Source organism: Bemisia tabaci, chromosome 3 (assembly GCF_918797505.1).
Source record: "Bemisia tabaci chromosome 3, PGI_BMITA_v3".
Lineage (NCBI taxonomy): Eukaryota > Metazoa > Arthropoda > Insecta > Hemiptera > Aleyrodidae > Bemisia > Bemisia tabaci.
The window spans coordinates 20,670,957-20,696,891 of NC_092795.1; the positions used below are offsets into that span (position 1 = coordinate 20,670,957).

A 25,935-nucleotide genomic window follows, 5' to 3' on the forward strand; every position below is an offset into this window, starting at 1 on the left:
ATTACTACTTGCGATGGCACACTGTTTTTGTCTTTGCGAGCGCAGTAGTCTTGTGAATTCTTGGACTCATAGAAATCAAATTTCGAAATTAAGTAATAATCATAATACAATAAAGTAAGCTAAGAGCTAGTTTTCTAGTCAAAGTTACAAGCAGCTAGTGCTGCTCTCAAGTCGGTCTTATTTCCGCAAATGTTGAAGGCGAACTGGTCAGAGTGAGTGCAAAACCCCCCGTGCGACTACTATCACTAAAACCGAATGAACGTGGTCAAACTTCTGCAAGCAACTATTACCGCTCCCATGCAGGTCACATTGCCTATCCACAAGTTGAAGGCGAACTGGTCAGAGTGAGTGCGAAACACTCTGCACGACTACCTTACTGGGAGTGAGAGGAGGTGGACGAGCTACTGCTACTACATGCAACAATTATTGCTCCCAAGCTTGATTGTTGCCTTTCTAGATTTTGAAGGCGAACTTGAGAGAATGCTTGCGAAAGTACTACGAAAACCTAATACAGGTGGCCAAAATGCCACGAATAGAAACCGCTGAGTTACTCGTCGAACCAGAAGGATCCCCAACGCTGAACTTTTTCGCGCTTGGACACTTAACTTAATTTAGGGATTCAAGGAGAGATTTGTCGATAGCAAAAAAAATGATCGATTAAGTGATGAAACTGCCGCCAAAATATGTCTTTAGTTGATGGTTCCATTTTTTGTCGATTATTTAAAGTGAAACCAGGATTTTAGTAAAACATGTTTAACATTCCAATGTTCGCATACTTCCGGCATGGATCCACCTCAATCCAACTGCTTCCAATCTGAGCTGGGTGTGATCGCGTGGGTGGCGAGGAATCTGAGGTTAGATCGTGAGACCCAATCGACACGTCTGACTGCGACTCCCCGCGACCTGCTGACCCGAGTCGCCCGTCGACAGACGGATGGGACACTTGTTGGTGGTGACATCCGAACATCGCGTCCATCGCCGTCACCTTCGATCGAAAGTTCGGCAAGGGGAGTTCCGGCTGAAATGAACGATATGCGCCCCGAGGTGCTTGTTTTTCCGCCATCGGAATCGTATGCGCCCGCGCCGAGCCGCACAGTGGATCGAGCCAACGGAAGAGATCGGACAAAATTTGGAAAATTTAAAATCTTATAATTACGTTTGCATAAAACTTCGAGGTCCTAAAAGTGGTTTCATTGGTTCCCTAGTAACATTTTCTTTTAGGAGCACCCCTTGAAATTTAACATGTGACGAAATTAACATAAAAATTTGCGGTTTTAGTCAAAAAAGTTCATGTCCGACCTCGCTGAGTGACTCGTTCCACCGTGCGCCGCGACGCGCCATGCCGGGAGTATTTTTAAACCGACGGTGATGTGTCTCCGTTGCCAATTCGCCGGCATGGTCCACGTCCGCCATATGTCGCTCCGGAAAAACCCCGCAAGAGCAATTTGGTGTTGTTGGATTCACTCGAATAAAAAATTGATTCGCGAGAAAATGAATGAATATTCTCGCTTGCAATTTTTAGATTCCTGGGAGAAAACTACGGATAAAATTCACTGAGAAAAATCACGAGAGAATATACATGATTTTCCTTAAAAATTAATATTTTATGGGAGGAAATTTGGCAACATGGGATTGTTAATGCGGCGTTTTTGCTCAAGACGGTGGCGCTCTCCGTGAGATTCCGGTGCCGCACCAGCGACTTTTCTGTTGTACGGTGAAATGGGTTGGGAGGTTAGGAAGGGGCGGGCGTTTTTCACTACGATTCAGAATCTCTCGGATGCGATCCACCCACATGGCCGGCTGTTCATCTCGCCAAATCACGGGGCCATGAAACTAACATTGACCTCGTTCGGGTCGGGCCGATCGCCTCTTACTCCTGACGCCCGAACTATTGACAGTAACGAAATTTCTCTCTTACGCCTGCAAATTCTTGTTCTTTTACTTTAAAGTCGTGAAGGGATATTAGTATCCTCTGGGCAGACTTTTCGCCGACGGATACTGATTTTTCCTCATTTTCAATGCGTTTAATCGGTATATTATCCGGATGAATTTGGTTTTAGATTCTGATTTCAAGCCATTGTTGCCAGATTGTGCTGAAAATTCAGTACATATTTTTCCACACAATCTGGCAACCTTGATTTTAACGATTCGAGGAACTGAAAACTGTACTTTGGTTTATTCACCTTCAATTCATTCAGTTTAGATGCGAAAAAGATAAAAATTTGGACGGTCGACATTTTAAAAAAATTGATATTCAGAAATTGTGCTTCGTCGTTTGGTAAAGTTAATCAATAGTTCGGTAATTGCAGATAGACGCATGCTTAACACTACCTACTATCTATACCGGCTGACCCCAGCGCTGTAAATACAGCCAAGAATCCAATAGCTAGTTTCATTCTTTTATATACCGAAAACGCACCAAAAATGCATCGAAAATGCACCTATATTTTATGCATTATGGAAATCTTGTGAAACCAAAGTGTAGACATTGACATTTGATAGTCATGGGTCAGAAAAGCTCCTGCACAAAGATTTCGATGTGAGCTTTGAGACTCACTACGTAACTTGTATAGGAGGTATTTATAACGGACCGTTCGGTTAAGCACCATGGGATTTATTCTAAATCCAACTTCCCCTTTTATGAGTCTCGTGCGTCAGCACTGACACGTATTTCTCGAGTAGTTTACGAATAAACAATCAATAAAAAGCTACGATGATTTAGGTAAACTATTTTTTCATGCTTAACTGCCGTCGCTAAGTCGCTGACACCGGAAATTATTTGGAAGTGGTCATTTTGTGCTATACTCCTCGATTTCCACAACTTTTCATCTTTTTCTAACGATTTGCTGCGAGAAAAGTTGAATTCTAAATACACGTTGTGTTCGGACCGTATGAATTGTTAAGTATTGAAGGATATTAAGCAAACATTAAAATGGATGTAAGTATTATTTGGTTTCCACGAGTAGAGCACGTTGTTCCAAAATATTAAGGAAAAATTTTACAACTACATAGGTACTTGCTGCTTTCGGTCTGTTTTTAAGGAAGCCTAATATGGTTTACATCGAATGTCACAAACTGGAAAATTTTATTCTGATCTCGCCAACGGATCACAATGATTTGTAACTGATTCCTCGAAAAAGTACAAACTGCAAATGGGTTAATATCGTAATTAGTATGTTTATTACTTAGCTGAGAATTATTGTAATCTCTAGCAAGAATCTAATTCCCGAGTTCTACTGCTGAACTAAGTTTGAGGTTTGCAGAAATTGTCCTTTTTTACGCTATGTTTAAGTTTTTTGTAGACTTCCCCTAATCATAACGAAGCCTCATTCCCTCTACCCACCGTTTGGCGTTTGGCCGTGAAGAGATGGAGAGATGCCAGTTTCCGGAGGATCTCTACCATGATAGATTCCTGTGGCGGGTAGGCGTCGCAGAGCGCCCTAGCGCGCCGTAAAAGCGGCTTATACATACATACAAAGCCTTATTGCAGAAGTGAGCTGTTCAAGAAATGGCCATGCGCACGACCCACATTCTTCATTTAACATCAAAAGTAGCTCACCTGAGTGTTAGGAGTTTGAATCCGGGTAGGCAGCGTGGAATATTTGACCTCCTGGATGACTCCGTTGATCGCATCGCAAGGCAATGGAAAATGACTATAACTCGGTTGCAAGGGGTGCAGCCGGTGATCCAAACTCGTGCAGTTATCCAGGCAATCAGTCTGAGAACCATCCGAGTAAACACCAACATCGGGTCCAGTCCTCAGCGTTGGACCCTCGACTCGAACGGGTCCATTCTGGACGGGATCCCTTGGATCGGAGGGTCCACCGTGGAGTCGACAGCAGGGACACAGTGGAGCCACCGGCTGGAGGAATGGGTTCGTCGTTTGGTTAGGGAAAACCGAGGGGTCTATCCTCTGCGGTGGTGGAGGGGGTCGCAAATGGTTTGGAGCGGCTAGATATTGAGGGGGTATGGTGGAACCGGGGGGATAACTGATTTCCTGCTTAGGGGGAGACGAAAACGGCCCGTTTTCGGAGGACTCTTCAGAGACTTCCTCGACGGTGCTGAGGTTATCGAATATCTTGCGGATGCTACCGGCTTTCCGTTGGTTCTGCGCGTTTTCCTGGTCGGCGTTCTCTTTCTCCGCGCTTTCCTCGGTGTTTCCGTTTTCTTCTTCTCCGTTTTCCTCCTCTCCGTTCTCCTCCTCCTCGTCTTCGTCCTCTGATTCGTCCTCCTGAAACAATGGAATTTCAAATTTGAAAATGATAGTCGGTGGAGCATACGACAGACAGAGGAAAACTTATGACAGTAGCACATCGTGTAAAAGATGTTGTACGCAACGAAGTCAGATACAGTGTACCTTGAGGTGAAAACTCTGGTGAAACTCCTCTCAGTACATCGGAAAAACCGGTTTTGGTATCGAAACTTTAGACGTTAAGATTATGGTACTGCAAAATGTCGCTGTTGTCGTTTAGACCCAATTCGATATTACGGAAACGCCTTGTGGTGACGTCATGACTGGTGGCTTCTATCGATAATCAACCTATGAGAACACGTATATTACTGCCGTGCTAAGGAATAACGCCGTATGAACCTTCAGGTGTTGCCAAATTTCCTTTTGTAAAACATGAATTTTCTGGTGAACCTATGCAGATTTCCCCCCCCCCAATTTTTCAGATAATTTTGTTCCCAATTTTATCGAAAGTTCCTGAAAATTTCCAGGAAAAATATTCATAGCTTTCCTCAAAAATGAGTATTTTATCGGAGGAAGTTTGGCAACCCGCGAATGTTCTTACGGCGTTTTTCCTTAGCACGGCAGAGTAAGCCGGAGTATTCCTTCCTATTTTCTTTTTGAAAGAATGAAAAACCTCCTTCGTAGTTTGACTTTTTTACAAAATACCTATACTTCACGCAGAGAAGAGCATTTTCAGGTTTTCAAGAACTATGCCATTGAAGTTTATTTTTTTATTATTTATAGTCTTTATTTTTTTTCTTAATTTCTAATGTGAGGAAATCATAAAATCGCCAAATTATTAACCGCAAATGACTTTGGCTCTGCTCTAATAGGACAACTATCTAGTCAGACATTTTAGGAGGGTCGAGAAGTCCAAAGATTAAAAAAAAGCTCCAGCGTAAGAGTAACTTTTGAATTCTCCTCAACGAGATGCGGCAAAATTCTATGAAGTTGTTATCGTGGTTTAACCAAGTTATGAAGGAAACGTGCTTTTGAGGGGAGATTAACTATGGGCTTTGAGTATCTGGGGATGAAGATAGTGAAGAAGGAGAGTTCGAAGCTGATGAGGAGCGAAGCTCTGGTTTCAGCTGAAAATAAATTATAATTAATTACTTGAATGGGGTTTGAATTTCTTATCATTAATTAAGTTTTAAGTGCAATCTAAACCCGAGCCTTACTGCGGCAGAATAGCGGCTCAAGCAAACTACTCAAATCGATTATTAATTGATCCGATTTCTGTTACCCTATCCGAGTCTCTGAATTCGTGTGTTATAAGAGCTGTAAGTATGGCTAATCTCATGCAATTATTCCGCGCAAAAAATAAGCCGGAAAATTTCGCGAGAGACACTGTGCTTGGCAAGTACATAATCGGACCCTGACGAGGCGTTGCCATTTTTACTGTGGAATTAATCGAAAAACTCCCATGAAAATCCACCCTCACAGTCTAGTCAATCTATTCACAAAAATGGCTTCAGTTTGAAAATTTTGCGAAAAACTTTCTGGCATATGTTTCCTATATGTTTTTCAATGCTGATTCCGAATCTGAACTTTGCTACCTTCGATTTTCGCCACTAAAGCCGCCATCTTAAAAAATATAGTATATCATTATCGTAGGTAAAATGAACTCGATCATTTGTTGACTGGCATCAATCAACATTCCTTATAATTGATCTCAGTTGGCATAAATCAATCCAGCACTTGCCATTCCTTGCCTCCGGATCACGGTGGGTCGAAAATAATTTCTGCACGCTTCTCGGCGTAAATATGGGCCAATAATAACGTCATTTTTCATCAGGCAGCATAAACATGCTGCCAACATCAAACCCTGAGCGCGTGCACTGTACACGCGGGAAACAGAATGCTATTAATGCATCATATCTTTTTGTTTCTACATTCATTAGATTGCTTAGCATGTTTAACCGAAAATCATGGAGTTTTTTTTTTCTTTTTCTTTTTCTTTTTCTTTTTTTTCATGACTGGGTGGTAAATACGCGCCTTTTTACAAGAAAAAGATCCTATCAGTGGCGAGGCGTGAACGATCGATTATCGATATTTCCCCATTTGAGCAGTGGTAAAGAATCGATTATTAGGGTGTTCGCTGCGAACACCCTAATAATCGATCCTTTGCCATAGGTTTAAATGGTAGATAAATCGATATATCGCAAAGCACGCCACGCCACTGGATCCTATGTGCAGAGCCAGCAGAGTAATTTTTTTCAAGATCAGTATAGAATTGTAATTGATGTGATCGGAGGTGGTTCGGTGATTTGGCCAGTAATTTGAATTTTCGAGAGGAAAAACTTTTTAGAGTCTTGAAGAATTAGTAGCAAATGGTATATGTATCATAGTTTTGTACCAAACGGTGGCCTGAAGTTTAATTTTTATCTGACAATTTTGTTCCTTCCTGACGAGCAATAACAGCAAATCACTTTCGCTTTCTCAAGACTATATTGTGTGAAATTATAACTTCAAACGCTTATTAATTAGGTCAGATCTTACAATTTTGGGCGGTCTTAGACGCAATAATTTTCTTACAACCTCCTTTATAGAGTGGTGCAAAAATTTCAGCCCATTAAATAATACTGTTTATTCCCTTGTACTTTGTAAGGATGCGGCATGCCCAAAAATGATTCATTAAAGTTACAGATATTTATTCTGACAGCTCAGGTTTTACGCCAAAAAGTGATTTTTTTCGCATTTTTTACAGTTTTCTTGCTTACCTGTTCCTCCAGTTGTTCCTTTTCTTTAAGCTTGTCCTCGAGTTTATCATATTCTTCCCTGAGTTGCCAGATTTCTCGCTTCAGCTGCTCATTCTCTCTTCTAAGTTTTTTGATATCGCTCTGGCCTGCAATGAAAAAAATTCAATTATAATACGTGTGTAAAAAAATGTATGCATTTTCAGTTCCCATATTTTTACTTGAATTGACCATATTTTCCATTTCTAAGAAATAAGGTGTCCAGAGACGTCTAATTACTATCGATACAAATTTTCTCATTGAAACCATCCACCTGAGAAAAAATACAATTAGGCTGATCGTGAGAGAGATGATGAATGATGACACAATCCACGAGAGAGAAATGAAAGAAAGAAGTATTTTGATTAGAGATCATTAATGAGATTCTGAACATGGCATCATGAAAAGAATATTTTACGAATCTCGAGAATGATTAACAAAATGTTTTTGAAAATAGATCATTGCAATGGATAATAATGATTTGCCTCTACAATAATAAAATACACGGAAGAAAAAATACTGAGATTGTAATAAACTTGAATGCAGGTGCCTACTTCAAAATGTTCCAAACTTTCAAAAAAAAATTCGTTCATATAATTAATTTTTGAAGAGGCAAATCATTGTAATCCCTTGCGAGACTCTACTTCTAAAATTGCACTGTTGATCTTCATTCCTCTTTAAACCTCCCTTTACAGCAATATAAACCACATGAAGCTCTATCAGGAAAGAACCTAGTACAGGAAAATCTATGAAAACAGTCCTGACTTTTACTTTGCCTGGTGCTCTATTCATGACGATAGAGCCGCACGATTAAAACATGTTACAGTGTTAAACAATAATTGAACACGCGTTGAAACTCACGCATGGATCGATATCAGTTGAATCTCCTCAACCGTACACACGGTGTGCAAAATATCTCTAATTTTGTCTCACTGCTTTTAAACAATGTAGCGCACGTGGGACGAACATAGGAACCGCAGATTTCACCCCTTCTGCCCACTGGCGCATACAACGCCCGCCTACATCAATTATTTTGAATTTGATTTCGGTATAGGCTTAACTGAACATTTTTACAGGGTAACAAGGGACAGTGTTTATCGGCCTGTTTTGAAGCAAGCCTCCCTCCTCCCTGTCGTCACACTGTGTGATGAATGCGGCGTTCATTAGGAGAGCAAATCGCTTCAGCTGTTCCACGTCATTGCCTCGTTTCCATGCAAAGCGATCGAATTTTCCGCCAATATTTCGGGGGGAATTTCAATCGTCGGGACTAATGCGGCACCGCAGACGAGGTGAGGGGACGGGGACTGCACCCGAGACTGATACCTTTCCCATCAGGAATGTGGTTTGCACCCTTGGCGCGGACCCTCCCTGATTAAAAGGGGTAAATTAAATTCCCTCTGCCCCCGTTTATAACCCAAGGGGTGCCCCACGTTAACTGGCTCTGTCTTCGGCGGATGGGGCTCCGATTTTTCCGGCCGACTCGATGGATCCTTGTCCGGCCAATTTACTCGGGCATTCTTGATGCAATCTCTTCCGTGCGAGGGGACGCTGAGGCGATTTAACTTCCGCAACCCCGTATGAAAAACAGGGTCCAGCGTGGACAAATCGGGACAGTGCGTCGCTCCTCTTGTCTAAGGGCGTCTCTCGATTTCCTCATGAGCTCTGTTCTTCATATGATTCTATGCTCTCGGGGGCTCATGTGGAGATGGAGGAATCGTCCTTACGTTAGAGGAGCGACGAGTAGACGAAAGCTTAATGTGAATCACAGATGAGTCTGAATGAGCCTCAAAGCTATTTTACCAGTATAGCTGAAGTCGGAAAATGTGTACCTCAGATTACTACGCTGTGAACCTCTGCTCATGTTTTAATTTTTTTATCATGGTGAACTAATGGGCAGTTTCTCTTGAAATTCTCTAGATATAGTTAATGCGATATGATAAGAGAATAATAGAAATTTAGTTTAAAAACCGAAATTTTGGATTTGATATAGTATAGTGACGCACTTTCACAGTGGAACCAGAAAAGCATCCCTGGTAAAAATTGGCAGTAGAATCTGTGTTCCAAAATACCATAGACCTACAGCCGGCTGTAAGATTTCCAATAGCTTCTATAGCCGGCTACACAATTTCTTATAGCCTTTTATAGCCGATGCGATTAAGCAACAGCCAGGCGATGAAGTGTATACTAAACGTTACTAATTACGGATGCTAGGACTTAGTGAGTTTTTGGACTACCGCTCTATTTTTGGGCCGTAGTATCTTGATTTATTTTGCGAGGAAAGCTCCGTACTTTTGATGGATGCCTGCCATTCCTAATATATTAGAGCGCCTTCAGTTTCGTATGATACTGTGCAATACCTCTGGTGTGAAATAGTTGCCTCAAGCGCTGTGGCATGCTGCGGCGCGGCAGGCGGGCAGCCAGCGCGAAACGCGCATTGGCGCCTACAAACCTAACAGGGATACTTCAAGCGTTGCGCAATGCGTGAAGTATCCCTGTTAGGTTTGTAGGCGCCAGTGCGTCGCCGCTCCGCTTTGTGTTAGGCTCTAATATTTAATCTGGCGGAGTCAGCGTTATTCAACTCATGATTTTGAAATGTTTGCACATCCTGTATGGATTATTCTCATTTTAATTGATGAAAACAAATATGTATTAAAGGAAAATATAATGTGTGTAAGGTGGTTCCGTATCAAACTTAATGATTTCCAAAGCACACGAATTTCTACACAATTTCTTATAGCCTTTTATAATCGATGGCGAAAAAGCAACTGCCAGGCGATAAAGTGTAAAGGCCGGCGACAGGAACTATAGCCCGGCTGCATAATTTTTTATCGCTTCGTATAGCCCGGCCGTATGATTTTCTCCGCATTCTACAGCCAGCTATATGATTTTCTGTAGCCTTCTTTAGCCGGCTATAAGAATTCCTATGGTATTTTGAAACGCAGCTCTTATCGCCAATTTTTGCCAGGGATGTGTTTCGACTGTCTCCACATTTTCGCATTTCATTCAAATTTTAAAAGGAAAAGTAAGCGGATATTTTTCCGAGACATTTTGGCCAAAATCATGTGGAATTATGTCGGATTAAATATCTGTTAATTTCTCTGCGTTAAAATAAAAAGTGATTGAAAGTTTGCAAAGTCGCTCATTAAGGCAAATGCGTTTCCCAGTTTCACAAGAAATTTTGGTTTAAAAAGTGCAGATCTTCTAGTGAGCTGCAGCTACATCAATTTCTTCACAGAAAAGATACATGACCCTTTCTGGCGCAAAATTGTATACGTTATCATCTCCAAGTAGAACTACTCAGCTATGGAGCTGCAAGTCTTCGGATAAGGCTGAGCTGACAAGAAGAACTAATTTATTAGCACCATGTACCGATGTTTATTATCAAACATTGTGGTGTTTTCGTTTTACACTTTTGTTATTGTTTGGATTGTTGTTTTTATCTCCGTTGTTTGAACCAAATTACTTCATAGCTGGAAAATATCACAGGACGGAACCAGCCAACTGCCGAGCCGATGAGATTTTGAGTCAAAGCCAAAATAATATTAAAGCTAAAAACAGGGGAGCTACACTGAATCGTGTCAAATTTTTTTAGGCATGACAAACCTTAACTGAAATAGGTCGAGTGGAATGCCCCGGTACTTGCAATGTGCAATTTAGTAGGTAAAAACAACGATGCATTTCTCTCCGTAAAGTTAATTTTTCTGTGGACGATCACATCTGTTGATTTATACTGCCGTGTTAACGAAGAATGCCGTATGAACCCTCAGACGTGACCAAATCTCCGATCCATATATCACGAATTTTCTGGAAAATTTATAATTATTAATCTTTCGATTTTTCAGGCTATTTTGTGCGTAATTTGATCTGAAGCGTCTGAAAATTTCAAGGAAAAATATTCATAATGCTCTTCCCAAAATAAATATTTTTTGAGAGGCCATTTGGCAGCATTCGAATGTTCATACGGCATTTTTCCTTAGCGCGGCAGTTAGCCTCCAGACGCTCTTCTACATTGCGTTCCTTCTCTAATAAACTCGGTGTAATCCTGCCAATTCCCAGTGGTGGATTATGGAGATTTTGAAAAAGCACGACAAGACATTGAGGACTTTGGCTACAAGTGGAGCCAGGGGGATGGAGGGGCGGTCTTCCATTAAATGTAAATATTTTTTCTCAAACAATGAGTGATATTTCTGTTATATTTAAATTTGTATATCAATTTTTTTGTAAGAATAACTTAAAATTGTTCCATGCGCATTTTAATTTTCAAAATTTTCCCGGAGATCTCCCTCAACCCCTCCCCTCTTTGAAGCTGAGAGTGTCCTCCTAGACCCTTCTTGATAGGGTGTGTTTGTCGTCATTCCGCAAACCCGCGTTGATGAAATTCCTTTCTGCCCCCTTTCACAAAAATGAAAAAATTCCTGGTGGAATGGATTTCTTAACACAATAAGTGGGAATACACACAAGTTTGTCCTGACAAGACAATACATTTTTGGTTTCGGTGGGTCTGTTGCACGCAAGAAATACAGCCGTGTGAATAGACTGTTTGAGGCACGACTATAGACACGGAAACCACGATAATCACATTTAAAAAGTCCGAAAACTACTCCCTCGCGCGCGCAATTTGGATAGTATGAGGCACGCTTTTTTTTCAAATTTCCCGGGTCTGGGGGCAATTTCTCAACCACCGCAAACAAGCGAACGGTAATTTTAGGCGGCCTCTGTGGTTGCAATAACGGTAAATGCCAGAACTTCGAAAGTTGCCGATTCGATGTCGATTTGTTTCATTTAAAAGGAAAACGCAATCTTTGATAATGACCCATGCCTTGAGTTGTTCATAAGAGTGTAAATCATCGATCTGCGGGTCATGTTAATAAATTGTATGCTCAGTTTTTGTTAACCGCGGGTTGCCGTTGCTTATTCCGCCCAGATACGGTGACTGGAAACTGCACCCAGACGGAGGCAATTTGAATGAAAACGTGATCGAAGCTACGAAATTGCGCACTAATAAGGTGTGGATTTCAGACTTTGCTATTGTAACCATTGTGATTTTCGTGCCATTTTAGAGCTTTTACCGCACACTAGGGCGCTCTGCGACGCCCACTCGCCACAGCAATCTGTCATGCTGGATTACTTCCGGAAGCTGACATCTCTATAGGTCTCTTTTTGGGTGGACTTCTATACACTTCTTAGGTGGACGCAGTGGACGCCCTCTCCCACGCCTGTTTGGAGGAACCTTTTTCCACGACCTTTTTCTTGTGGGTATACCCCGCCTGACAATTTATTCACATGGATGTATCTCTTGCGTGCAATAAACCCTTCATCGACCCACTGGCGCACGGTGGAACAAGCTAATAGAAGAGGTCGGACACGAAATTGGACGTATTTCTATCAAACCGGAACTATGTGCATTATGACGGGAGCCCTGTTATGCACATATTCTTATGGGTCTCAGGGATCATGTCTTAATGCACATTAGTTCCGTTTGAAAGTAATACGTCCAATTGGACGTATTTCTACCAAACAGACCTATGTGGAGGTGAGAAATATGGGGTGTGCTCGTTAGTTTTCTGACCGTAAGAGTGAATGAGAATAATAAAGCGCCAGTGACGTCAGCAGCGACGATGGAGACTCCGAGCCGCGGATCCGTGTCTTTAACTCATGAGCCCTGTGCACAAGGCTCTCTTGCCATGCCCGCGGCTCATGAGTTCCGCATTCAGTTGGCACATAGGTCTCTTTGATAGAATGTAATATCCCGCTTTTCCAATTCTTCAAAAGGAATCACGCCCACTTTTACATTGCTTCTTATGCAGCTTTCTAGAGCACACCCCATATTTCTCACCTCCACATAGGTCTGTTTGGTAGAAATACGTCCAATTGTTGGCTAAAACTTCAAATTTTGATGTTCATATTGTCATAAATATAATTTCAAGGAATGTTTCCGAAAGAAAATTTCATGAACAAACCAATGGAACCACTTTTAAACAGTTTTGTTTCCTATTTTTAAAAATATAAGGTTTTAAATTTTCTAGATTTTGTCCGACTGTTCCTATTGACTTGGTCCACTGTGCGGTGAGCGGTGGTGCGTTGCGCTGAACAGGGTTGTTTTTGGATTTCCAACCGATAAGCCCTGGATAGACGATCAAATTCCGAACCAATTCCGATCAAAGTAGGCATGCTGATGACTGATGGTCACCCTCTACCATCAAATTTTAACGGGCCGCACTTTTCTGTTCAAAGTAAGATCAGAATGGAGTGTCACCATCATCATTTCTGCCAAGTTTTTATTTTAAAATGAAGCAAATTAATGAGTTTAAGACTGATGACTCCCGACACTTTGATGCTACTTTGATCGGAATTGGTTCGGGAATTTGATCGTCTATTCAGGGCTTTAAGATGTTGAGGTGAACTTACTTCTCTCGACTTCGGCGTTGATGTTGATCGTCCTGAGTCGGAGCTCCTCATTCTCGTAGATCATGCCGCGGGACGAGCTCCTGTCGAGCACGCGGTTCGGCTTGACGTTCACGTCGCGTCGCCGCGCCCGCAGCATCGACGAAGTCCCCGGCGCCATAATTCTCATCCGTCAAACTATTCTCGAACGTCAAACCGGCCCACCGAACGCACAACACTCAACACTCGAACTCATCAGAGTCACTTACACTTTATCGTCAATTTCGAATATCCTAGACGCACGCAGATCCGCATGATCGGTGCTCTTGAAGTATTATCACTAGAATGTTTGATCTACGCGGGGGGTTACATATCTGTGAAATATCAATTATTTTCCATTTAACAAAGTTAATAACTTTGGTTATGAGAACCAGCCGAACCTCGGTCACGTCGAATACCGAGATTTGGGCTCATGTGCTTAACCGAAGATTTCGGTTATGTAAACTGAACTTCGATGCGGGTACCGTCACCTTCCGGTGAAAGTATCACAAGCGCCATGCGACGTTTCAAAATTTCCGCCACCACTTTATTTTTTTACAGAGAAATTTTTCAACGAAGCTAGCTGAAAATAGGGCTGAATTTTCTTTTTGCTGCCGATAAAATTCAGTGAAATTTTCAAACAGATTCAACAAACAATTTCTCTGTAAAAAATAAAATGACGGCGGAAATTTTGAAACGTCGCGTTGCGTTTGTGATGATTCGATCGGAGGGTGACAACAAGCAACGACGCCTCGCCATAAGGACTTGAACTTTAACAGCTTACTTTGAATATGAGGGTTAATTCTAGACAACATTAATGCCACCATCGCGCAATTATTTTACATTGATAAAGGCAGTTAGCTAAAAAATCCTCAATATGTTCGTGAGCTCCATCGTTCATGTGCTTTCGTGTCAGAATTAAGGGATATTAGGACCAATTTCACCTACTTTAAATGTAAACATGATACGGTATTCTTATTGATAACTCCCAGAAAAAAAGTGACATTGATGTTTCCTCCTCCTTCTAATTTTTTAAAATAAAGAAAAAAATGCAAAACAATCTTAGGAATTAGTTCAGAAAGAGTATGCTGTGCTAAGAATCGGAGAGAAACTGTGGAAATTTACAAAAAAATAAAGAAAAAAGAAAAGTTAAGATTGATGGGAGTTTGGAAGTGGGCCAGAATCCATGATTGATGGGAACATTGTCTTGTCGCACACCTTCACTTCGTTGTTTCCATTCATTATCAGGATAGGGATTTTCGACGAAGAGAGGGGCCAAGTAGGCGCGATGATTGCAGGAGGGGACAAGATGCATTGTACGCCTCATAAACAACATCTCTAGATTTTGGCCAGGTATACCTTGTTTTTGGCTTGTGCTCAAACCACGCCGTAGATTTGATTCATCTGTTTTCGTACTTTTATCGTTGCTTAATGGAGGCTATAAAGATGTTTTCATGCTTGATTTAATAGAGTCGTCAAAATTTAATCTCTCTCATATTTGAGATTTTCATTCATGATTCTTTCATTCAATTATAGAAATTTGTGTTTATCAATATTGACTGGAGCACTACAATTTGCAATTGATAGTTATAAAAGGGAACACAATTCATTAGCTTTAGTTTTTTGGATTTTGGTTACTATTTATTCATGTCTGCAGTTGTAATTTAAAGGGAAAAGCATTTCGTTCATTATTCTTCCTTAAAATTGTTAACTGTATTCTTGTACCTAGTTCTTGTATTGATTTTCCGAGATCCTCTCCATTTGAGGGGAAATGGTTTGATAATATACATACTAGGTGCCTTTTTTGTAAACTCAAAAAAAGTGGGGGAGGGGAGATGGGAACAGATAAAGAATAAAAGTGGTAATGCAGGACTAAATTTAAGTTCTATTCAACTGAATACAAGCAGTATTTTGACACTAACTCTACCAAAAGTTATCGATGCCTTTTTGTCTTTAAAAATGTCACATGTTTATGAACTGAACGCTAAAATTTAACGGACTGTATTTTGCAATAGAAACTACAATTTCTAGCTCATACATAAAAACACCCATCTACATAGGAGAACTAATGGCGCGTATGTTGTATCTATAATGAGCTAGAAATTGTAGTTCATAATTGCAAAATGTAATCCAAATAAAGGTCAGTAACTTTTTTCAATCGATGAGGGGCTACATGTTTCTTTAAAATAGATATTTAGCTTAATGTGTGAACTATAAATCGCTGCTCTTCTGCCGTAAGGGCGTATCTCCATTTTCTCGTGAGCTCTGGAAAGCATACATTTGTATGAACAACAGGGCTCACGTAGGAATGAGGATACACGGCTTACGTCAGAGAAGTGACGAAATTTCTTTAAATTTTCATTTTTTAGTTTCAAGATCAACGGGCGCCAATGATAAAAAGGCAATTCGATCAGACAAGAGTACACTTATATCCGTTCCAAGAATGCGCTGGGGTAAATTTCTGCTGGAAAACTTATGATGTAATAAATCAACTTTCACTTAAATGTTATGTAAAACAACGCCTGAAGTATATTAACTATCTTTGCGTAGAAAAACAGCTTTGTCTCATGAAATAAGGATACACATGGATAAGGGGTCGCGTACAGTGAGGTCATTATATTAGAGATTTTCGGACGGCAATTGGCATTTTGTTCGAAACACGAGTGCACAAGGAGAGTAGATGTTTTTTAATTATTTATTTCGGAAAAGCGTTTAAGAAAAGATTCATCGATAGCAAATGAGCGCACGGAACTGCAGAATCATATCTGGATCATATTAAGATTCTGGCAAAAACCTGCTCCATGTTCATCTATAGTGCAGTTATGTTTTCCTTTAGAACATGTTTTGGGCCTTTGAATACACAGAATTGCATTCTCAGAATGACGTCCTCTATCTTAATATTCTTATTTTTGAAAATGTTCCTGCATACAATGTAAATATTGCTACCAGAACTATTTTTGCATCAACCAAATGTAAGATCATATTATTCAGGGGCTTCTAGATTTCTAGAAAAGTACTTTCAGACAGATACTTAGCAAATTGTGTGTGAACATCACCCTAAAAAGAGGAACAAAGCTTGAAACGAATTGATATGGTAATGATTTTATTAAGCTGCATAAGCCAATTGCTCATTTTTTTGGTCTGAATCGCAAACATGCCTACCGTTTTGACTTAATTGAACGAAGCCACATTCACAATTTATTAATTGTTGAACCAGGAAGTTGTATTGACTGCTTTAAAATAATTATTATATTGAGTTGATTACAAATTAAGAGATCCCTGTCAATTTCTCAAATTCAGTTTTTCAGGTGAAAGCTCATCCCTTTTAACAAGTTTGAGGGGTGCAGTTTTTTCATTAAAAAAACACCATTCTTACAAATGTCAATATTGTCATGCGTCTCATTTTACTATCTACAAATGACTATTTAAATAGCATACTTTACTATAGAATTTTTTTCCGTAATTTATTTCCTATGGATTGCATTTCTCACTTTCATAGTACGTTACGGCCCCCACGTGGGCGCGTGGCTCCTCGGAGCTGATCACATACCGCACAGAGCACGAGGTTCAACCTGTTGGCACGATACGGAGGTTTCCGATTATTGGCAAGATTTTCGGGGGAAGACACACGGACCGACGACACGGAAATCCAACCCTCGGGGGCTTGCGTTAGCGCGTTACCGAGCGTTACGTGGCATGGAGCCGGGCGTTACGGGAGCCGGGGCCGGGAGCGGGCCGTGGCTCACGACTGGAGCTCCTCGGCCACATCCTATTCGACCGCGTTTTATTTCTCGAGTCAGTGCCAAGTTTTTTTCACCGTAATTCCCACAGATTTTCCCTTTCCGAAAGCGCGCGCCGCCGGAGCCGCGAGCGCAACGTAACGCAACGGTGAGAGGAGGTGCCGAAAATGGGATTGACAGGAACCTTGCATGGCTCTCGAGTGCATGCTGCAAGCAGGGATAAAATGTATTACATTTTTGCAATGAGAGACCAGTATCTCTGACTACTTTTAGAAAACTAGGCCGGAAATTCTTGCAGATACTTTTAAATAACCGCACTTTGAAACAGGGCTGTTTAGAAAGAAAAAAATTAAAAACATTAAATATGAGGCGAAAATGAAGGAGTGACGTCTTCCTGACCGGTTGTGGGAGTGCCAAGTTTTGTGGCGATTAGGCGTCGCAGAGCGCCAGAGAGCGGTGTGCAAGCGACTCTTGTGAATGTAAAAACAATTACAAATAATTTTCATGAGATACCTATGATTGAATTCAATTTTTCCAAATTCAATCTCCATTTTCTTCAATATTTGGGGGCAAATGCCCCATAGACCCCCAAAATACAATGCTTGCCAATAGAAACTCATTGATTCGACTTCATTGATTCGATTGATTTGAGACATTGCACGGATGGAAAACTATAGCGTAAATGAAACACTAAAGTTTTTAATGTAGGTACGTAACCGAAATTTTCAATGATGGAAACCTAACTGGGTACCATTGCCTGGGTTTTTGAATCGTTATGGAATTACCCTCATCGATATATCCCCATCGTAACAATGCTGTTCGAGGGGCTTGGAGGACAAGGCGCATGGATGCAGTTTTTGAAATCATGGATATACATATTAATAATTTCAAGTATAAACTAGTCTTAATGCATATTCTGTGAAAAATTCTCTCCTAAATTCCAATTTTTAAGCATCAAAAAGTCAGTTTGAACTTTCTTTCCGCCATTAGGATCCATGTAATTTCGAAACTTCAAACGCGTATTTCTGGAAGTAGCAAAAATTGCACTTATGCATCTTGTCCTCCAAGCCTCTCATTGGTCGTTCAAGGTTACTTGATAACGATTAAAAATTCGACCCGCAGGTAACCAAAGTCTTTGCTCACCATGATTAGTTATGCGTACCTTTTTCGAAGATTTTTTGGACCGAAATTCGATCCGTGTAACCAAAAACTTTAGTGGCAAAGTTCAACTCAAATTTGAGATCAAAGATCAGACCTGGTCAGCTACCTTCCTCAACTTTTCTGAAACCTTTCCTGGACCTTTCCCGAGAGCCTCAGAGCAGACAGGAGAGTCGCTGTTAGAATGAGAGGGAAAACTGGCAACACAGTTTTGTCTCCTTGTCGCGTGGATGCCCGAAGAATCGCTGATAATTGCGCCAAAACGGCGCACAGTGGATCTAGCCAGTCAGAGAGGTCGGACATGAAATTCTTAACTAAAATTGCAATTTTCGATGTTTGATTTCGTCAAATTTTAAATTTTTAGGGGTGAATCTGAAAGTAAATTTAACGAGGAAACCAATGTAACCACTTTTAAAACCTCTAAGTTTCGTATAAATGAAGTTATGAGCTTCTCAAGTTTCCAAATTTTGTCCGAGCTCCCCCATTGACCCGTTCCCTTGTGCGGCGGAGCTGCGCTTAAACTCGAAACTTTTTTAGCGGGGACGTCGAATATGACTGCATTTGAATGCGACAATGAGTTGCGACGTGAAACCCCAGAGCTGCCGAAACCGACGTCTTCACCCTCCCACTGTCACATCCCATTGCAGACCCCGGTATCCGGCGTAAAACTTCATTAATCTCTGAAAGGTTTTCGTCTCAAAAGGGACGCCTAGCGCTTTGAATATCACGGTGGCGGGCTTTTGCGCAGCGTTGCCGCTTTTCTGCAGCTTTCGATGTTGTGTCACACCTAATTGCGTCCGTATCGAAGGCAAAATATGGTAGGGGTCCCTGCACTTGCTATCCAATCAATGTAAACTGTGAATGGAGGTGTTGCGTGTGTGAGGAATTTGCGACTTGACTATTGATTCTTATGTGAAAGTTCGCGAGAAACACGATGATGCCACTGGTTTTCTTTGAAGTCAATTCCCAAGCTCAAAAAAAGCTCTCAAGTTGAGGCCAAAATGGAGGGGATATTCCACGCTATCCTGAGAGTCCACCTCTACATCAAGACAATTTCTCCATGCAAAGATAGGGAGCAAATACATTGGCACGGTTGCCACTTTATTTGGGGACTCCACAACAGAAAACACGGCAACCCTGTCAATGTATTTGCTCCCTATCTTTGCACGGAGAGTTCGTTTTGATGTAGAGGTGGACTCTCAGGATAGCGTGGGATATCCCCTCCATTTTGGCCTCAACTTGAGAGCTTTTTTTGAGCTTGGGAGTTAATTTCAGAGAAAACCAGTGGCACCATCGTGTTTCTTGCGAACTTTTACATAAGAATCAGTTGTCAAATCGAAAATTCCTCACACATGCAACATCTCCATTGCGTCCATATCGAAGGCAAAAGATGGTAGGGGTCCCTGCACTTGCTATCCAAAGAATGTAAACTATGAATGCCATTGGGGCCGTTCACGTATTATGAGAGACCAACAAAAATCTTGTGACTGAAATCACGGGTCTAGAATCTAGATGCTTCACCATGAACATTACTCTCAAAACGGTAATTTGACACGGCGTTAAAGTGATCTCTTCCTGTTTAGTAAGAAGTTGTTATTTGGAACATGTCCCGAGTAAACTTGTGCCATTTTAAGATGATACCACTATTCGACCAAGTGGGAGCTCGTGGTGCCTACACAAAAATTGAAGGCAAACTGATCTGACGTTACGGTAACCTCTTCCCGTCCTTCTTCCTCCATACTTCATCTTCTCCTTTTTCGTTTCATTATCTTCTTTCTCTTTCTCCTTTCTTCTTCTTCCTTCCTCATGGATTTACATCAGTTGGTACCTCGTATCATATTCGATCGCAAACATTTGCTCAATCCTGTGTACATTGCACATTTGTTCTTTGCGTGACAGTTTTCGAAAGGAACAAGTCCTTCGATGGTTCAATTCTGCACTACTAAGGGACCCATTAACGACCCCCGCCCTTCGTGATTTCACGCCCAATTTCCTCGAAACATCCCGATTTGTGAGGACGAGTTAGTATTAGTAAAACAAGGCAGTTAAGACGCATGCTTTTTGCACCAGAAATATTATTATCTCTGAAAAACTTATGTTCGGCATTGACAATAGAACTGTAATAGCTTTAAAGTCCTCCACCCAAGAGGAACTGTCTTCTGGTTGAACCCTCAGGCCCAGCAGGGCTACATCCGGATATGCTGCGTGCAGGAGTTTTATGGGCGAGGGCTGCAGCACAATCACTGCAATTCGGACTTCCCGATATCGAAAGATTCGCTATAAATCTCCGGCATGAACGGCACCACCCGGAAGTACAGAGTCATCGCCAATCGAAGAAAATGCCCTTCTACGAGTGCCATTAAACGGCCCCCTCAAGACATCGAAAGTGGACTCACTTCCGGTTGTATGTAGCATGAGCTTTTCCGTACGCAGTCATGTACGTGAGCAAGTTAGTTACCGTTTAAGGCTTTGAGTCCGCGTTTTAAGATGGTCAGCAGATAGGTAGCAGGCTCAAAATATGATCGCAGTTTATTTAATGGAGCGTGATAACGCGTGACGAGAAAATGACGTCAAGCGGCGAGTACTACACTGGAAAAGAAAACACATTGGATCTAGAGTCCAGACTCTTAAAAACATCGACAAGAAAAAATACTCTTGATTCAATCGGATTTTTGCTTAAATCAAGAATTTGAGAGGAAGAATCAAGAATTTAATAATCTTAATTTGAGAGGATTTCCTTTTGATTTAAGCAAAAATCTGATTGAATCATGAGTATTTTTTCTTGTCAATGTTTTCAAGAGTCTGGACTCTAGATCCAATGTGTTTTTTTCCCCAGTGTAGGGACGTGAGTAACTTGAATTTATCTACAATTTTAACAAGAAAATATTTTCTTGGGACGATCGAATATCTTCCAAAATAATCGCCAATATAAATCGAAATGCAGTTTATAGGATTTCGTTTCATTTCGCTTAGTCACCAAAATCAACGGAAATTTTCGCTCAAAATTCTTTTCACCAGTAATATCTTGTCTTAAGTAATTTAAGGTATCGGACTTTGAATTCAGCACAAACGTTCATTATTTCAAGATTTCACCGTAATTTTCTGCAGCAGGAGGAAGGCGCGATCATTTTCAAATGCAAGTTAAAGAAGAATAAAGAATATTCTTCTGTACTCGTACTTACTTTTTGTATAGCACGTGACAAAACAGGGAGATTGAGGGGGAAAGGAATGAGTGCGGTAGTAGTATTTTCTTTCTCTCCCCCTCCCTCTCTTTCTTAAAATTAGATTAGATAAGAGCCTAAAGAGAGATTCGTAGAGGTACATGTTTTGGGCAATATTAACTAAAGAGATTTAAATTTTGGATAAAATGATTGAGGAAAAGCTTTCACCGGTCCATTTTTTCATCAAAATGTCAGCAGAGAGAACTGACGAGGAAATTTTTAACTACCCCTCATCCCATATTTCAATTAGAATTGAAAATTTAGGCTAATTCGAGTGGAGGAAAACCCAGCATCAAATACTAATTTCTCAAAGATGCCACGAATCGTTTGAAGTCTCACTACCCCATCCTCTTTCATCACCCTAAAAAGGAAACATGATAAAGACAATTATCTTTTGACTCTTGACTGCTGGGTAGAGTTTTCCCTAAAAGAATCAATGAAATTTATTCCTAGAATAGGAAAAAATAGGTAAAGATAATAGCAAGCTTTTTTCAAGACTTGTTTTCCGTTGTGTATATCTCCAATTTTTCATAAAACCATAGCAACACACAACGAAGGATGGGAGGAAAAACCGAAAACTTACCAATGGTGTCTTTCATTGTAAAAGTGCACGATGTAATGAACAACTTGACATCGCGTCCACAGAAACTTATAAAAACAAAAAAATAACCTCCAAACGACTGAGCATGTTTTGTGTATTCAGTCGTGAAATAGTGGACACAAATTTAGATTCAGTTAGATCAGCGAACTATTGAAAAAAAAATCCGAAAAAAAACTATGCCAGTGAAGATAATTAAATGAGAAATAGAGTTAAGTGCATTATCTTTCATGTGTTGAGGTTGAAAGACTGATAGCGCATTTTGAAATCCTTGTAGAGAGGTAAGGAGAGATTAAAGTTGATCGTTTGTCACTACTAAATGGATCGTTGTGTAGGTGTGCCTCATTGAAAAAGCTATGCCAGAAATTCTAGAATCCTAATTTGTCTCCCTTAATTAAACATTTTATATTGAAAATGGGCTAAGTGTCCAATTTTCGAAACCTTGAGTAGTTACCTACTGTAGATAATACTCGTGCGATTATTCACTTTTAATTTCCTCGTGAGAGGAAGTTATTTAAACCTTGAAAAAGAACCTCCTAAAAGTCAGTTTTGAACTACGTGTGTACGTATTACACGCAAAGAAAATGTTTTTTCTCTTCGTCAGCAACGACGATACCAAAACATTTTATGGTGAGTGCATGTCAAAAAACAAGTTATTTTGTAATTTGCGGGTACAATATATTTAAAAAAATACTATTCATGCATATTTGCACAAAAAAAATGTATTAACATTTTGAATTTTTTTTCTTTTTTTTTTACAAAAATTTCATCAAGCGAGATTGGGGAGATAACTCCCTAACGGAGCAATGCAGTTCTCCCATACTTTGGACCGACTTGAATAGTCCAAAATATTAGAGGCACCATGTGACATCAAGATCGAAAAATTGAGAGGAGTTTTTCAGTTTTATTCCTCCATGGGATTCATCCTTCAAGATAAAGTTCAACACCTATTTTCAGATTCAAATCATTCTTTCTCAATTTCAAATTTCACCGTGGAGTAAATGAACAGCTGCTAGTAAGCTCGAAACTACTCACAACTGACTCTGATGATTTATTCCAAAATGTGATTTGCTGCCTTTCTCTCTAAATCAGCTCATTTCGAAACACTCAAGGCGTATATTAAATTCATAATTAAATTAGCGTATATAAGCCTCCCAAAAATAACGACTTTTGAATGGTGTTGATTTGTTACAGGAAAGAATACATTCGCTCATTCTTTGGATCTAAATGATAAAAAGGTGCTTGGGCATCTGCATGCCCTGTGATCTTTGATGAAATAATCTGCAATTGGCGATGGCTGACCTAGAATCTACACCTCGTGTAATATGATATCCTTAACGTAAAATTTAAACCATATCCAGTTATCTGAGAGTACCTACTCGAAATACATAATATCTTCTTCCAAAAACCCTGCAATTGCCGTCTCACTACCTGCAAGTTTACTGACGTGAGCTTTGCGATTAACACTGTGCCACCTGATCTGCGATCTTCAAACAACCATCAGTTGACTCAGACTTGGGATCTACGATGATCTGCGAAATGGACCAAAACATTGCCATGATTGCTACGCTGAGAAGCTTAAAATACGGGAAAATATTGAGGATGATTTAAGCAACTTTCACTGTCTCCAAGTTCAAAATGAACTGTTGGGCATGGTGCTGTCCGCAGGACACAGCGGCTTGTTGCTGTTGCATCACCGCGGTCTTTTTGATATTCGTCGTGTTCTTGCCCCTCGGATATTACGCCGCCGTCAAGCACCCATGGCTGTACACTGTTGATCCTTACAAAACCACCCAGGTCTACCACCCCCCGCATAACGTCAATCAAACTTTCTGGGCTGTTCTACCTGCAATGCCTGGTTAAAGCCATGTACCCTGTCATGCGGAGGAAATATACTTCATGCAAAATCAAAAGCCCCCGATGAAACGCCACATTCTTCAAGAACTCTTTAATTTTTTCTCCGGTTTTTTCTTTCAGAGAATTTTATTTGCATTTGATTAAATGTACACGAAAATATCAGAAAAAACTATTCATGACTTGTCTGAAAATTAAATATTTCAACGGAGGATTTTTAGTAACATTCGAAAAATTATTGAAGGTTCTTCCTTAGCAGAGTATCACCTACTTCAGGTTCAAACACTGATGGGTAGGTCTGAAAATTACCCTGGTCATCATAGTCGTGCATCAAGCATCTCTTTCGCATGCGGTAGAGAGAATTCATATTAAGATGAAAATGGTCACCAAATTTCTCTGTAACTATTTCTTAATAATTGAATTTTCCGGTAATTTGATTTTAAATTTTACGGTCTTTTATTCATCGAGTAAGGCAATTTTATCGTATATCGGGGGAGAAGTTGATATAACTACCGGGAAAAATACGCTGTCACGATTATTTTGGTTGATTAACAATCACATGCAGCGTTTCCAACTCTCGGAATTTTTTTCCCTGCGCGAGCTGCGGCATAAGATATAGCTACAGCTGGAAAATGCATGTACCTATCTCCGATTGCGACGTTACAAATACCCGCTCAAGTTTTATTTCTTTTTTAATTTTTTTCCCAATTTTTTTTTTAAATTGTTTGTCTTTAAGTATAATTATTTCTAAAACTACCTAATCAAAAGCTTTTTCCCAAATCCGCGAGTTTCCTTTTTGAATCAAAATAGTTTACAGTCAATTTCAACGGGTTGGATAGTTTACCTTAAAAAAATCGTAATCAGAGATTTCAAAACGTTGCCACGGAAATACGCATTTTTCGGAGTTGGACATCGATACTTACTGCATTCATCTAAACCGATTCAAATTGGTCTCCCAATTAATTATGATTGTTTAACAGCAATTTATCTACTCTTAGAACCACTGAAGAGTTTGTAGGATTAAACGTGATGCATTTCGTTTCTGAAACAGTACATCGGCGTTTCAACCTAGTGTCATGTTTAATCAGTTTTGCCAGTGGTTTAAATATGTAGAAAATATCCTGTAGTGGACAGGTCTGATTTTTAATTCCTTCTTACGTGGAGATGTAGATACTCAAATTTGTGAAAAGTTTTTCAGCCGCATGTTTGCTCGAAATATGCTCGAAATGGCGGTTTGGAAAACCCCATCTTAAATGACAGTTCATGCGCACAGGAGTAGCACTAGGCGCTATGTTATTAATAAAGTCTCAGCAGTAAAACAGCTTATCATCATGTTAATAATGAATCTAATGAAAACAAAGAGAAAATGCTGAATCTATCGCTCACTCACTTTTTAAGAGCGAGCTGTGAGGGAAATTTCAGTCGAAAACATCTTCATACATTTTTTTTTTCACTCACCGCATTTATACGTCGAAAAATTAAATATTCAAGATGAAAATGTATTATTTGTAAAATTTATAAAAATAACCTAATGTATTTTTCCATTTAATAACTGAGTTGAATCCTTGAAAAATCGATTTTCAAACGATGTAACGTTGACGTTATCTCTACTTACAAATTAGAGAGCAAAGGGTGTGAAGAAATATTTCAACCACATTGTTCTTACCTACTGCGACTTCAAATCGATCTCTAAAACCGCTCATGCAAAAGTTTTAGCTTCGTTGATCCATAAATCTTTGTACAATAAAGAGTCTCGCTCGGTGATGCAAGTTTCTCTACCTATCCTGCAGTCTCAACGTTACTCGGCAAATATAGTGTCAGGATATTCAAAGATTTATTAATGCCGATAGCTCGCGTCTGGTAAAAAGTTGAGCGCCTTCTTTACTTTGATCCGCAACATAGTATACGTCAGCTAGTACCTCCTTCTCGCCTAGTTTCAGGCGCTGAGAGGCAAGAGGCAAGAGCTCGGCTCTGA

The 25,935-nt window shown here is 40.3% G+C and overlaps 1 protein-coding gene and 1 long non-coding RNA gene across 3 annotated transcripts in view; one reads left to right on the forward strand and one right to left on the reverse strand.

The window, feature by feature from the left end:
- The window catches only part of LOC109029979 (uncharacterized), a 51,126-nt gene extending 28,900 nt beyond the window's left edge, over window positions 1–22,226 (reverse strand). Inside the window, exons 1-3 of one of the 2 annotated variants that reach the window (XM_072297981.1) lie at window positions 22,092–22,226; window positions 6,952–7,076; window positions 3,560–4,231 (exon numbers count right to left, since the gene is read on the reverse strand). In XM_072297981.1, the coding sequence (XP_072154082.1) occupies window positions 3,560–4,231; window positions 6,952–7,076; window positions 22,092–22,107 (813 nt within the window). In that variant the 5' untranslated portion in view covers window positions 22,108–22,226. Of the gene's footprint in view, window positions 1–3,559; window positions 4,232–6,951; window positions 7,077–13,374; window positions 13,843–22,091 lie in introns of those variants that run through there. The other variant, XM_019040717.2, reaches the window with a different exon arrangement.
- Window positions 22,178–24,137, forward strand: LOC109029978 (uncharacterized). Its single transcript, XR_002008680.2, has 2 exons — window positions 22,178–22,387; window positions 23,301–24,137. It is a non-coding gene; the product is annotated as an uncharacterized lncRNA (long non-coding RNA).
- Window positions 24,138–25,935: the final 1,798 nt, after the last annotated feature.